The sequence below is a fragment of the Lampetra planeri genome, chromosome 7 (genome assembly GCF_965212315.1).
Source record: "Lampetra planeri chromosome 7, kcLamPlan1.2.h2, whole genome shotgun sequence".
In the NCBI taxonomy this organism is placed as follows: domain Eukaryota; kingdom Metazoa; phylum Chordata; class Hyperoartia; order Petromyzontiformes; family Petromyzontidae; genus Lampetra; species Lampetra planeri.
Window position 1 is genome coordinate 793703 of NC_136113.1, and position 15665 is coordinate 809367.

Consider the following 15665-nt stretch of genomic DNA (forward strand, 5'->3'; position numbering starts at 1 on the left):
AGTGTGGCCAGACACAATCCCAGCTCCTTTTGCTCTGGTTTTCTCTGTCGAGTTGTTGAAACACTGTTTCAGGAAAGTGTGTTACAAAGCGTTAGCAGTGGAGGTTTAAATCGCTGAGATGCCAGTAATTTAGGGGTGTACATGACCAGAAATCAAACCTTTATCAATATAGATCGGCTGATGCATACAGGTCCGTTGGACATTCCGAAATGGATATTCTTTCATCATTTTATGTTTTCTGACTTGTAGGATTCACCATGAGTACATGGGTACAAACTGACTGTGTTTATCTATAAATAAGTGGAACAGCTGCAATGGTCATTTGTCAGATTTGGACAAGACAATTACAAAAATAGATCAACAATCATAAGTCAATATTGGTCATAATTTCAAGAATGTTTGCTGCTCTGGATCAACAACATGGTTTTGTAAACATCTCTCCCACTTTGTTTCAGGAAATTAATTGTGATGCAGGCCACCCCACATTTTATGTTAACATTGGGTGTGCATGTGCTGTAGTGTCGCGGTTAGCGTACTGTATATGTGTATGTTGAGCTTCTTTCGCACCGTGCGTAGCCAACCGTGCTAATCGGAGGTTCGGGGAAGGACGACAAACTAAATACAAAAAGAAGTTCTAAAGAAATTAGTTTTCAATCTTGATTTAAAACTGTATAGCTCTAGTGGCTTCCTAATATCGGAAGAGCATTCCAGACGGCCGCAGAAGTGCATCAGAAAGTATGCGATGCGGTAACTGCTAAGTGATGTTCTTTGGGTCTTTCGGTAAAATCACGCAGATTGGTTCAAAGAAAATAACAAAATAACAAAAAGCTATGACGTTTCGATCGCAACACTAGCGGTCATCATGTGATGCAGGCAACACAAGCGGTCGTCATGTGATGCAGGCAACACAAGCGGTCGTCATGTGATGCAGGCAACACAAGCGGTCGTCATCAGGACGACCACTTGTGTTGCGATCGAACCTTCGTAGTTTTTTGTTATTTTGTTATTTTCTTGGAACCTATCTACGTGACTTTACCGAAAGACCCAAAGAATATGAATGTCTGCTTTCACGAAAGTTCTAAGTCAAGATGCTAAGTGATGATTATCTGAACTGGTTTTGAGCCTCCCCTAGGTCGCCTCAGCCTCAAATGAGTACCTGGAGTGGTGTGTAAACATCACCACTGGCGAGAAATAAAGGCGGCGGGCGTGGTGCTGGCCACCCACCCCCTCATGTACCGTGCCGACCTTCGTAGCTGCTTGCCACCAGCACTTGCCCTCAGACTGTTGAGGCTAACAGGGGAATCTTTGTCTTGTGTGCTGTCCTACAGCTTCTGAATCCAGAGGAGCCCCTTCACCCAGGCATGATCCGAGATAGCAACCGTACCACGCTGCTGGCGGCCATCCAAGAGCAGGGCTTCCCGACCATCGACATGGGCATCGTGCGAGACCAGTACGATCACACCCACGTTAGTGCGCACGGGCACCCACACGTGTGCACTCGGCCACGCCTCGCGCACGCGGCCGCTTCGCCCGCCACTCCACCACGACTGAAGCTCATGGCTTCCTTCTTCGTCGTGTCAACGCTAGTCACAACAAATGTTGACCGCTAATGTCGCACACACTTAAACCCCAATGTCTAGAGAACTGGCCGGTGACAGGGTCCGTCATGCACCAGACTGCAGATGCGTTGACAGTTATTGGGACCCTTTTGCTCCAAGCACACTCACCGGAACGTGCATCTTATCAGAAGTTGTGTAAAAGTACAGGGATATTATTGCTGGATCATTTGAATGAGTATTCGTACTTGGAAAGCAGATGACACTGATTATGGATGTAGTCTATATGAAACTGTGTGCCAACTTTTCTGAATATTCAAATGAGCATGAAGTGGTGCTCATCTCTCTTGGGTGGTCCTGAGCCATTGGCAGTAACTTTAGAATTGCTATAATGGGGACTAGGGGTGGAACGCTGCTTTTAGTGCACTGCGCCGTGCACCCATCCACTCGAGTTCACTTCACAGTCATCACTAATATCTTTGGTGAATGAAACGTGAACTAGTTATGTGTAACCCTCCCTTCGCCATCCTGCACTGGCCAGTGGGATGAAGCGTAGTCAACCCCCATGACTGATGTGGCGTGGGGAGGCCTTTACCCATGGACATTAAAATAGAGCTCTCGGTCGTAATGAGGACCAACCATCTGGGCTATGATGGCTCTTGCATGTTTTTGGTGGATTGTACAGTAATCCCCTGTTCAACGCATTCGATGCGTTCCAGAAAAGTGCCGCGTTAAGCAAAATCGCATCAAGCGAGGAATTGCTCTACTCAATCACACTTGCACCATAAAATCAGCCTGCAGTCATCCCATGTCGGGACAAAAGATTTGAGATGAGGGTACGTCGGCATGGTCTATCACTCCCCAGACTGTGTTATACCGCTTAGCTGCACAGCTCAGGAAAGCCGTTCGTCTTCGATCGCTCAGGAACCGCGTTATAGCGGCATTCGTTCCGTGTTGTGCGAATATCGTTCCCAAATAGAAGAACCGCTTTATAGCGAAAACGCATTGTATAAAAACAGGTTACCTTTTAGATTTGTGAAACTTTCACACCTGCTGGCTGTGAGGTGACCAGGAGATGGCAGTATAGTAAGCACAGTTGTGGCCCTGTACTTGTGAATCTTTGAGTGTTATCCTCTCCTATGGATTGGTTTTCTTCGGATACTGAAGTTTCCTATTCGATGCAAATCATGAGTAGAACTGACCAACTATCCAAATTCTGGACTTTTCTACCTTCCTGATATCGTCTTGAGTGGCTCCGCCGCCCAACACTGAGCTTTGTTAACTGGCAGGGTGAAAACTGAAAGGTGCTAAATGGTTATTAGCTTTGAGGTGTCAGTTTGTCTCATGAGGTAATAATCAGGATGATTTGATATGTCTGGGACCTTAAAGGAGTGAAAGCAAGTGACATTCGTCACCAGCCTTGTTCTAGCCTTGCGCCGCAGTGGCGATGTTAACTACCTCGCCTGTATTACAGGAGGGTGTGGGTTCGATCCCGACCCTGATGCCTGTATATTTGGAGTTTGTATGCTCTTTCCGTGGTCACCTGGTTTTTTTCTTCGGGTTCTTCGTTTTTTCCCTTCACTTTTAGAGTCAACATCACGCATTTAGAGTATTTGGTTGCTATAAATTTACACGTGATAAGCCATTTTGTTGAGGCATCATCTGTGGCCAGGGTGCTTCTTAAAAAGAGCTGCATAGCTCAGTGGGCCTTACCTGATAAAAATAAAAAAATGGTTTATAGTTTAGTTTACTCACCCCTATATGGAGGCCTCTCTACGCCGTCATCATCCCACATGGTCCCGTGATGCTACAAAGCATCTTGCTCCTGCACGAGCTACACGCATAGCTCCATCTCCATGGTCATCGTCTTTTAGGGGAGTGTTGCACAACCAGTGTGCCGTAGCAGGAGTCGCCCCAGGTGTGCTGTGGTATTTTCCGAATTCTGTGAAAGGAAAACCTCGGACAGGCAAACTCTCCGTTATTTGGCTGATCCAGCTCTCCACCTCCCACCCTCTCCATTGGTAGACAGCTGTAAGACCCCACCCCCCGATCCGCTCAACTCCCTTGGTCGTGCATGCGCAGTTGGGGCAAACGGCTAACCTGGGAGCCCATAGTGATGTTTTTTTGGTTCGGTGTACCGAGAAGAGCGACAAAGTTTTGAAATGTGTGACATGAAATGAAGGAGGTTGAGAAGCACTGCTCCAGGATATCTGCTTTGGATACCATTTCATCACCAGTCTCGTCCATCGATCGTCATCCCCTCCATTTATATGTCCGCCCCAAGCCCACTTACTTTTGTTAACAGTTGGTATAATATCTCTGTTTCTCATTTTCTCTCGCAAGTTAATTTTATGCATGCGTCTCTCCTTGGTCTTTGCATAGTTTTCAGCTTTTGTTCTATTTGTCACTCTTCATGTTACTGATGCATATGGACAGTGCACAATGTACACTGATTGAAAACTTTATTTTCCGCACATTGGAATGCTGTTGTTCATTATCTAGCTCGGTTTTCTAAAAGCATGAAATCCTGCTCACATTTTATCATTCCATCCCAATCTGCCTTAAATAATTGCCCGAGGTACTATAACATCTTCTGAAACGGGAAACAGTTTAGGCAAAATGTAGGGTGTTTTGGGAAGACTCCCTAAAGTGAAATCAAATAACTCCAGCCAGAACACTGTTTGCATACTAATGAATCTGTGTGCCAAAGGTTAGTGTTGAGGTAATTGTTTTTTTCTGTTAATAAACATGGTTAATAAAAAAAATGTGTAATGTATTTATAAAATGTACGTCCAAAACGAATCGCCACCACACGGTAGACTGACTCATGCTCTGCCAGAGGCAATTCTGAGGTGGAAAGGCCACGTTACCATGAGGGGAAGAGTTATCTCTCCATGGTTTTCCACTAAGTGACACTAATTGTATTGTCTCGAATTACTCGATCAACCCACCCCCAGCCAGGATTTTTACTCGTGCTTTTCCAATTGTAATGTGTAATTCACTGTTTGCTGGCATCCCCCTTAAACTGTTACGTCGCCTTCAACGTGTGCAGAATACGGTTGCCAGAATTCTTATGTGCACGCCTGTTGCTTAATGTACAACCCCTGCGCTATGCATATCTCTATTGGCTGCCGGTCCGGTTTCGGGTCGAGTTCAGGATTCTTCTCTTCACCTACAAGGCCCTCAATAATGCTGCTCCCTCACATATACGGGACATCCTTCGCGCATATAATCCAACAAGAGTACTTCGGTCATCTGAGTCTGGCCCATTGTGTCTGTGCCGAGGTCATGTCTCCGTACGTCGATGATGGGTCACCGGGCTTTTTCTCATGTGGCCCCCCGGTTATGGACTTCACTTTTATTGAACATTCGGTTTATTCAAATCCTTCCTTAAAACCTGGTGTCAGCCTGCATGGTTTTGCTTTCTTGTTGCTCTACAGTGCCTTCTTACCTCCCGGTGAAAGGCACTTTAGAAGTGTAAATTGTTACTTTTAAGTTGAGTACTTGGGCACCTTTGACACACAACTAGATTTGTAGTGCATTTTAAATGCAGTGTAGTGTGATGTGTAGAATGTGTGTGAGAATGGTTGTATGTGGTGTATGTGTCTGTATTTGTGTCATGCATTTGCTTCGCAGCCCGGACGATTTGCTACAAGCGTTTCAAGAAGCTCTCGCGCAGGCAGATGTCATCGTCACGTCGGGAGGAGTGTCCATGGGCGAGAAGGTGGGCTCGCCAGGGAGGGCCTGATCGTCCGGGAACCTCGCAGTGGGTGCAAGGAATCTAGAGACGTGTGGCTGTCAGCTACTGGGGATGTTTTGTTTGACGCTCAGGGTGAATTGTGTGAGGAGGAGGGATTAGAACGTGGTTGAAAGGAAGTACATTTTTCTGCAGGTGTTTCAAAATACATTATGCGTGAATGATTAGGTCTACTTGCATGGAAAATTTTTAGACCTATTTCCGAGTTCAGAATGACTCGTTCCATCTGGTCTAATGATAGCTCTGTCGTGAATATTAACATTTGTTTGAACATTTTATTCTTTCTGGTAAACATAATTGCTTCTCTTTGTAGTTGTTTTATTGTCACTGTTGTCAAATCATGGGGTAACGCACTACGAATCATTACCTCCTGATCATTGAACACCTGTCACCATAATTAAGTACGAATGGCGAATTATGTTTTAAAATAAATTTGTATCTAGACTCCTTATGCTTTTGTAAAGATGTTAATTATCTTCATGTCCATTCTAGTTCTATACTCTTCATTTATATTTTGTTCATTCCTCTGACTGATACGAACTATGTTTAATGTCGCCTTAGTTCTGCTCTTCATGACTACATTTGTATAGAAACTCCCATTATTACGACAGTGTTTTGTCTGTTAAAAGACTATTCCTCCCTTAAATAATTTCATCTACTTCTAAAACTACATTATTTTTGCTGGGGCATATGCATGTATTTTGAGTAGATTTTACTCCTAGTTTGTTGACTTATTCTGAGTAAAAGGAAAATTGAATGATACGTTCTCACAAGAATACTGGATGACCGTGGCAATCTGGCCATCTGATATCTGGTGTGTCTGATTAAGTTCCTATCGTAGAGCGTAAAACATGAACGCGAGCCGGCGTGCACAAGGCCTTTAAAAAACTGCCAAGCAATCCCCGCCTGGTGCACAGTGTCCCAAAAGTAGTTAATTTGTTGGCTGCAAGATGCCCTTACCCGGAGGAGTTTCCTGAGAGAAGACAGTGGGGAGGTGGTGCGTCTTCATTTGTCTCTCTTAGGATTTCAAGCAGAACCACGTAAAATGTGTTTGTAAAGTTCCGTGACACTCTGTAATGTTGCAGGACTATCTGAAGCAGGTTCTAACCGTCGATCTACAGGCGCAGATTCACTTTGGCCGTGTATTCATGAAGCCAGGGTGAGTGCCACCATGCTGGTTGTCAACCTCTCAGGCACACAAGGCACGTCAGTCTGCCGTCTTACACTCGTCATTGGGCTCCACTGACAGTTGTTGTTGTCTTCCTGCACCTCCGATTTGCACAGTTGGCTACATACGGTGTGAAAGAACATAGATACAAAGGGTGTAATTCCTGTGGGGATGTTATGTCACTGCATGTTTATTTATATACTTGTACTGTGAATTTTTGTGTTCTTTACTGAGTGTTAAAATTTAAACAAGCGAACGATTAATTTGTATTGTAGGTTTATTGTTGTAGTGAAATGTCATTAGAACATGTGTGGAAACCCTATATTCACCGACTTAATAATCTGAATTGAAAATAAAAATTCAAGAACATACGACAACAATAAGAAACAACATAAATCTCTGTTGCCTGTCATAGTGGTTGTCATCTATTTTAAACCTTTCAAATATACAGACTAAATGATATAATAGTTTCACCTTTGCTTGATCACTACTCTGAGAAATACAATTTGGTCCGCAGAGCACTAGAACACTGCGATTACATCTTAAACCGCAAAGTGAAGGGCGGCCTCTGTGTCACAAGCGGTGTGCGGCCGAATGAGAGTTCCGTTATCTTTGGCTCCTGCAGACTTCCCACTACCTTCGCGACTGCGGCAGTCAACGGCATCAAGAAAATGATTTTTGCACTTCCGGGTAAGCCAGAATTTTAGGATACATTTTGGTTTTGATGCTGCTGTGGGTTTGCACTTGATGTGCGTGTATCCCTGTGCATTTGTACGTGTGTACCCAGCTTTGTTACATATTTGAGATGTGTTTATATTCACGATTATAAATACAAACTGCATAATTCCCCCACATACTGACAAATAGAAACTAAAAGTATATACGCATACACAAGTTGAGCATCGAGATTGCAATGCCCTTGAGTGAAACTGCATTGTCGTTTTATTATTATCATCCGGCTCCACCAATAACACGCTGCTGCTGCTGTATTTAATGATATTCTCAAAAGTGGGTGGTTTCATCATTGTTACACTGTGGCATTGTCATAGCCCCCTTCAGCCACTCTCTCACACATGAGTCTCATGTAGTGGTGGGTCAAGTGTGCACCGGTGTTGAAGGCATTGGTGCAGTGATGGACAACTAAACAGTCCCGCAGAGAGTTAAAGACAATCTCCACTCGTACCTTAACAGGGCATCGAAAATCGTCTCGAAAATATTTACTTCCTTCAGGATGTCACAATGGGCTTTCGCCTGCTTTTGAATATAGCTTTCACATGCAGATTTCCGGCAATAACTGTTATTGGATGATTGAATCCGGCTTTCCATTTTACACTTCTTCACCCTCTACTCACCACCCACCATTATGTTTCTGTGCTCTGGCATCTGTCACTTCTTTACCAACAGGAAACCCGGTCTCTGCCATCGTCACTTGCCACCTGTTTGTAATCCCTGCCTTGCGCAAGATGCAGGGCACAGCCGATCCCCGACCCACCATTCTCAAGGCCAGGGTAAAGAGGAACACCGTGATGTTGCTGAAATCTCACACACACACACGGCTATCAAGTGGTGGTAACATCTTGTTGCTTATACTAAGCCTTGTGCACTGTGAGGCCATGGTGAGTGCAATTGACTTTCTGGCAGGAGGTCACAGGACAGTCCCACAGGTATTATGATTGAATAGAACAGGCTAATTGGAGATGCTGTAGTTGCATCCTTTGTGAGTATTTCTTCCATATTTTCTGGGAAGGCAGTGGCCAACAACAGCAATATCTTTCAAGAGTCTCCTCCAGAGAAACCAGCCCTAAAAAGATACACAGATAAAGGTCTGTTGGGGCAAGTGCTGTTAGCGAGCACCTATAAAGGTCGATACGGCACATGAGGGGGTGGCCAGCACTACGCCCAGCTGCCTTTGTTTCCCCAGTGGTGATATTTACACACTGCACCAGGTCAACCTAGAGCAGGCCAATGACCAGTTCATATAATTTTCAATGGTGTTGGCCGTGAGCGAGAATTAAACTCGGGTCTCTGGGTTCGTAGCGCATAGCGCTAACTTATGCAACACCGCTCCACTGCTGTCCCATGAAAACAAACACAAAACACCGATCCAAACATATGCTTTCATACACACATAATAGCACAGGCATAATAAACACACCAAAACAGATTAACGATGACAGTACCACAAGATAATATAGTAAGGAACAACACAAAATATACGAATATGAACCTGGCTACCTGAGTAAAATTCCTGGCCATGGCTAACAGCGGTGGTTAGTGATATCTCAATTAGTCCTGGGTTCCACCCAACCCTTTAATTAATCTACACTGACCAGCATGGTGAAGTATGGTCAAATAACTATATTGACTGACATGGCAAGAGGGCCTTCATACAGCAGTGGATTTATAGAGAGGTTAATTTTTATTTTACTTTTGAATAAAGTGTTATGCTTATGAAGAATAAAAATGAAATCTATTTATTGCTGCTTGTGATGTGTGTTGTAAAATGGCAGGTTTTTATTGTGTTTCTCTACAAACGAACACGGCTCCGCAAAGGCAAACACAGAATTATATTTTTGCTCATTCATTCTCTTTATATCTGGATGAAAGGACATTGAACCAACGTTTCTTCTTTTCTAAAATAGACTCGTCTCTTTCAGATGTGTTATTGAAATAATGAGATTAATCATTATTATTGTGTTGGTTTTATATATGTATGGATGTCTTATTGAATTTCTCCATTAAATCTGAGCCCTGGTTGTCCCAGATTTCCATGACTTCGATGTTGGGTGGTCGCAGGCCACTGCTGTAAGGAAAGATGCTTTCTGGGCAGTCGTTTTTTGTTTCGTGGGTTCATTTACCTACTGGACGGTCTGTTGTCTTTTCTTTTAATTTATGGTGTCATTAAAGTGGTTCCATTGAAGAGCACTTGATTTAGTGGGATTGGCTCAGCCCATCATACCTTCAGGGATGATAAAATTACCATAATTTGGAATGCCAGCAGTCGTTGCCAAGAGAGTTGAGTATTGCCCTATGCTGTCTAGAATAGGGAAGCACGTTTTCTCCAATGTAAACTCTTTTCTGGGAAAATGTACTTCATAAACCTGGGAATGCTATGCTCTGAGAATGGTCTGTGTTTTTTTGTATCAACAGGAGATAGTTCATCACGTTTAATACAGTTTTCTACTTAAAGCTGCATATTCATATGCATATTCATATGCAGCTTTTATACTCATATGTAGCTTTAATGAAAACAAATGTAGCGTGATATTACAGGTTCGTCGCTTTTTAGTCTTTTGTTATGGTACCTTATTGACTAAATAATGTTTTGATTGATAATGGTTCACGCACGTAAACTGTTATTCGGCACAATATCTGCTCGTCTCGCATCTGCGCAATTGTAAAAGGCTTCGTGTTTAGATAGAAACTTTTACGTATTGCAGTTGTGATCGAATAGAAATGGCTTTTGCATAAATATTGCACATTTGCCAGTCACTCCTTACCAGTGAGCCTTCCTAACTTTGCAGCCTCAAAGTGCAGCTTGCCTGGCACAATAAGTGTGGTGGTGTCATTGAAAACAGCTGCAAATGACAGCTGTTGTTTTATTGTGCTTGGGCTTTTTAGGAGTGCTTGTATATGTTACATCTCTGGTTGTGCTGGAAACAACGGTGTGCACACTGTACCGCGATACCAGTGATATGGATTCAATTATCCGACCATGCACGACAGTAACTCTTAGCATTTTAATCTGGCGCTAGGTTTCCCTTAGATGCCTTATGGATATAGCCTTACACATACAGAGTCTCATGCTTTTCGCGCTCTCACAGTGGCAATACCGATGATCACTCATGTCGCCTGGTATGAAGGAGGTCTTGAGTTAGATCCCGACCCTGACGCCTGCTGCATATTTTTTGTCCGGGTCCTCTGGTTTTTCCTTCCACATTTGTAAACATGAGTTTCGAGTATTTGGCTGCTATAGATTTCCACATGATAAGTCACTTCGTTGAGCTATCATTTGTGGCCAGGTCGCTTCTGAAAAATTGCTAAATTGCTCAGTGGGCCTTAGCTGGTAATATAAAAATAAATAAATGTGACGTACGTGAGAATCTTTTCTTCTCACGTAGTGAACAGTCCTCCGCCTCACTGCTGCTCACACACCTCGCCAAGTTTGTCAGTTCGTCTCCCACCTCCCCCCTCTGGTTTCACACCACCGATAGTCAATGTCACTCATTACCACTCAAACACAATGCCCATCTCAGAACTCTAGAGACTTGATTGTGTGTACTTGTGTACACGCCGTTTTTGCAGTGATTTTGTCGACTTATTTATATCCAATGTGCACGTATTTTTGTGTTTGCATATCCGTGCCTGCTTCATCCTCACATCGATGAAAATGTGCACTTCTGTGCATGTTTTTGGCTGCAGCTGTCGTTTGATGTGAAGCTGGACTCCCGACCTGAGTACTACCGCTGCGTGCTCATGTGGAACCACCAGGAGCCTCTTCCGTGGGCGCAGAGTACAGGTGAGCAGCACACATTCTCGTGTACACAATAGTAATTCATTACAATGCATATAAATGTTTAATAAACTTACCAAAGATACGTATCTGCGAGATGTCTTGTAGAGTTCACTATATTACAGGCATCGTCCCTAGAACCAGGTAATTTGGTGTCAACAGAGTGGAGGATGGGCAAGATATTTTGTTATCTTTACTTTTTAATTAACGTGGACTTGAATGCTTAAAAAAGTGGTGCAATTTACAGAGGGGCACCTTTCACAACAGATAATAGGAATTAATCTGAATTCCATCCTTTGTAACAACCACAACCCTCATATCAATAAGTACCCAACTATGTTGATAACTTTCCATAACCACTGACAGTAAGACTCACTTTAAGATGTTTTTTTATTCATGTTTTTTTTTGTTGTTGCGGTTGCACCCGATTCAAGAGCCGAATGGCTCACAGGGCTATACCTAATAAATAAAAAACTTGAAAAAAAAAAAACTTGGTGGCCCAGGAATGGCCCATGTGCATTCCAGGATCAGCATCACATCCAGATCCACCTGCTCATACTTGAGGAACCATGAGGCTGTGTGGGCTCAGCTACTCATGATCGATCCTCCTCCCTCACCAATTCCTTACCCTCCTTAGCCAGAGGGAAACACTCTGACATACAAAATCTTTTAAATTCACAAAAAAATAAAAAATTCTGACTTTGAAGTTAAACTAAGCGAGAAACAGCATTGACCACGTGCGCTGTTCCATGTTTGACCCTGTGAACGTTGAGTGATTCTGAGGTCAGCCCAGATAAGCACATGTGGCTGCCTTATGACAGTGAGCTATCACAAACCCTCTTCGCCAGGTAACGTTCGCCAGGTAAACCTGCCGTGGGAACGCAAGCCAGCCTGTTGAGCCCAATTTCACGAACTGAGCCAGCTCGCTTTCCAGTGGCCATGAAAACATTGCGAACAATATTATATATAAGGCTCCTGCCTTACAGCAGCATCACAAGCCATTCTGCAGGCTGCTGTGAGTGAAGTAAATTCAACTCTGCATGACCTCAGGACAGAATTTCTAAAATCCTAATATTTATATGATTACCGGTTTTTACAACTCAATGTTTAAATGATGTCTGTGCAATAATGCTGATTCTTGAGACAATCAACAATTCATTGATCGATATTTAAACTATTTCATTTTTTACGGTTGACTGTCCGTAAAATAATTTCCCCTTTTTTGGTGGAGTGGTGATGCAGTGCTTCATGCACTGCACGATGAAGCCAGCAACCTGAAGTCAATTCCCACTCACGGCTAACAGGATGGGAAGCCCTTCATTTAGCAGTGGATTGACAAAGCACATCCTGCCTTTGTGGCCAATAATAGCATGTGCTTATCCATTGTGTTTATGACGCTTATACATATAAATCATATGCATCAAACATTGTAAGATAATTTCGATTGAATGCTTTCGGTAAAGTCACGTAGAATGGAAATAAAATAATTAAAATAAAACAAAATAATTCTCACGACGTTTCGGCCACAACGCAAGCAGCCGTCCTCAGGTGGAGAGCAGGTCTGTCGAGTAGACAGAGTCTGAATGACACACTCCAGGCTTGGAGCGACTATTTAAGCTGGGATGGAGGGGGGAAGGGCGCCTTGACAAAATTATTTGCATATCAAGAGTAATTTAGCATATTTATGGGAAATGCAGGTTTAAAGCCAAACGCATTTCACAAGTAGTACTTATCGCATATCTGCATTTCCCATAAATATGCTCAATTTCTCTTGATATGCAAATTATTTTGTCAAGGCGCCCTTCCCCCCTTCATCCCAGCTTAAATAGTCGCTCCAAGCCTGGAATGTGTCATTCAGACTGTCTACTCGACAGACCTGCTCTCCACCTGAGGACGGCTGCTTGCATTGTGGCCGAAACGTCGTGAGAATTATTTTATAATGATTTATTTTTATTATTTTATTATTTCCATTCTACGTGACTTTACCGAAAGAACCAAGAAGATTGTAAGATAATGTCAGATAAATGGAATCAACAGAACGGTTTTTAATTTTAGCAGACTGTTTGTGCGTGTGCACTAAGGTGGAGTCCCATTGTATTAGGCTTTGGTAACCTTAAATCACACTGACCAAATCTATGCTTTGCATGTTTCAACTCAGTGGCTGGGAATATTTGGTTGCAGATAGGATTCTGGTTTATTTTAGTTTTGCTGTGTGCGCGTGCACAACCTTTATTTTCAGTCAGCTGGGATGAGGGCCCCTCCCCCACTCTGTGCGAGTCATGGGGATCCATGTTACCATACTTCACTACGCCGCGCAGCGCGGGTTCGTAAAGAGGGATGGCGTAGATGTGGGAGTATAGAAGTGCGGTACAAAAATGGGATTTTCTGTATTTGCTACCATGTAGCCCCACCCCACTATGGTGGTTGTCCATCCAAACGCTTACCCAGCATCCGGGATCTGATAAAATTGGGTGCGTTCCGTGCGCTTTACACCCTGACAATTTGAATGCTCCAGACACAGTTTAAAAAAAAAATTGGTCTCACTTTGCGTACATTTTAGCCCATGGCTTGCAACGTCGCTTGGAATAATGCACTTCGGCCTTAATCTCGTGCGCGTGTGCGCGATACGTCGGCACAGGCAACCAGCTGAGCAGCCGCTTGAGCAGCATGAGGAGCGCCAACGGCCTCCTGATGTTGCCGCCCAAAACGGAGCAGTACCTGGAGCTGCGCAAGGGGGAGGTGGTTGACGTGATGGTCATCGGCCGCCTATGACGCGGGAAGGGGGATGCGCGAATAATCCACACGCGCACGACGAACGCGGTTCGTGCGCGCAACACGGACGCGCCTGCAGGCACAGACTGCCGAGCACATTCACACACACACACGGTCGAGCCGCTTTGTTGTCGAGTGGTAGTGTGGCATTGTCATTATAAGTGGTACAACGCACGTCATTGTATGGGCATCGCACAAGAAAAATCCGAGTACACATACAACCCACCTGCACACGCGTCATGCAGAGCACAAGCTGCATGGCATCCCGATTGAGCCATCCAAGCCAGTGGTTAGTTGCTGGGGTTTCCTTACAACCATTAGGTTATATAATACATACATGTCCTGTATTTGTTAATGTAAAAGGTCATTGGGGTTTCTATCGTTGTTCTAAAGCGATTTCACCGACAGTGAAACTGCCCTATGGCTGGGATAAGGGACGAGGACGTACAGAACGCACCGGCGTCTGAGCGCAGTTTCATTTGAGACGGATTCCATCGGCAGCCCATTGCAGTTTTAACCAGCAGCCTCGCATGGGTGAACTTGTGATGTCTTACGAAAAGCCCAAAGATCGTTATTTGAGTTCAACCATATATAATCTCTGTTAAGCTGAAATGGGCAAGTGTAATTTAAGATAACATTAACACAGATTATTAAAATTAGCGTTAGTTAACATTTTGCATGTTGGTTTTGTAACTGCGGTAACAGTGACTGGATTTTTTGTAGTCCACAGAGGGGAAGCCTGAGATATCCTACAAACGTGGAAGTAGTTGTTGTCATTTTTTTATACTTACAAATACAAATTATATCACTGGTGTATTTTAAAGTTCAATAAGCATCGATTCATTTCGTCAAATGGAAAAAGAACAAGTATTACCGTTGTCCGTCCCTTTACATAAACAATCGCCGAGCACATCCCCCCCCCCACTGTACCGGCCTGGCTCCCTGTAATCGCAAGGTGTTGCAGTAGTGCTCTAGTAGTGCTATAGTAGTACTTTAGCCGTTCTCCCGTTCCTCGTGTTGATGGGGCGTGCCCCCCCCCCTCAACCGCTTCAAGTGAGAGTCGGCACCAGCGCGCACCGCAGGGTCGACTGAAGCAAAAGCGACGGGGCTCTTGCAGAGGCAGGATTCACAACCCCAGACATGCTTAGCCCAGAAAGCTCTTACGAAGCTTGGTGAAAAAAGGATCATTGGGAACATCTCTGGTTTAATCTTTAAGCAAACTTGCATTTCAGGAGGGCTCTTCCTTTGTAGGTGTGATAAATGTGTTGGTTGAATTCTGATTTTAGAGTTATACAATTTAATTTATGGAAGCATCGCCAACATTTTTAAAAAGACGATATTCAGAAATAAAGCTGTATTCATAACATTGTAAAATGTCCTGCTTACTCATTGTCTTTTACTGTTGCCACCATTTCATCAGTTTCTAATTATAAACTCCTGGTTGCATAAAATACCTTAAGTTTTTTTTCCCTTCCTAAAGTGCAGTAGTCACGTAGTGGTTGGCGCACTGTACTACGGGCGCGGCTGCAGGAGTTTGATACACAGCCACGGCTAACATCAGTGGCGAGCTATGTCTGAAGCTGTCCTGTCCTCCCCCTTCACCAACCGCACTGGCCAACGTAGTTGAGTACGGTCACAAGCAGCCCTCATGGCGACAGAGCGTGGAAGAGGCGTTTGTCCTGTGGTGGATTGACATAGTCGTGTAAATTATAAATATGATAACGCCTTAAGGAAAATATTTTCTTGCCTGAGGTAATGACTGGGAGCGTTGCATATAAAGTCTGCATCATCCATTGTACCTTAAACAAGACTAATTTTTCGTCATGGAATAGGTGAATTATATGTACTTATAAATAAATAAAAGAATAGTGGTAATAACGACATAAACAACATTTCAAT

At 43.7% G+C, this 15665-nt stretch overlaps 1 protein-coding gene across 2 annotated transcripts in view; it reads left to right on the forward strand.

Annotated features, from left to right (window-relative positions):
• The window catches only part of LOC144719707 (gephyrin-like), a 77160-nt gene extending 62020 nt beyond the window's left edge, over positions 1-15140 (forward strand). Inside the window, exons 15-21 of one of the 2 annotated variants that reach the window (XR_013585660.1) lie at positions 1329-1466; positions 5193-5280; positions 6399-6472; positions 7107-7171; positions 7886-7989; positions 10904-11000; positions 13633-15140. Coding sequence is in view for 1 of the 2 variants with exons in the window: in XM_078595845.1 (XP_078451971.1) it covers positions 1329-1450; positions 5193-5280; positions 6399-6472; positions 7107-7171; positions 7886-7989; positions 10904-11000; positions 13633-13766 (684 nt within the window). In the remaining variant the exon portion in view is untranslated. The remainder of the gene's footprint in view (positions 1-1328; positions 1467-5192; positions 5281-6398; positions 6473-7106; positions 7172-7885; positions 7990-10903; positions 11001-13632) is intronic. The other variant, XM_078595845.1, reaches the window with a different exon arrangement.
• Positions 15141-15665: the final 525 nt, after the last annotated feature.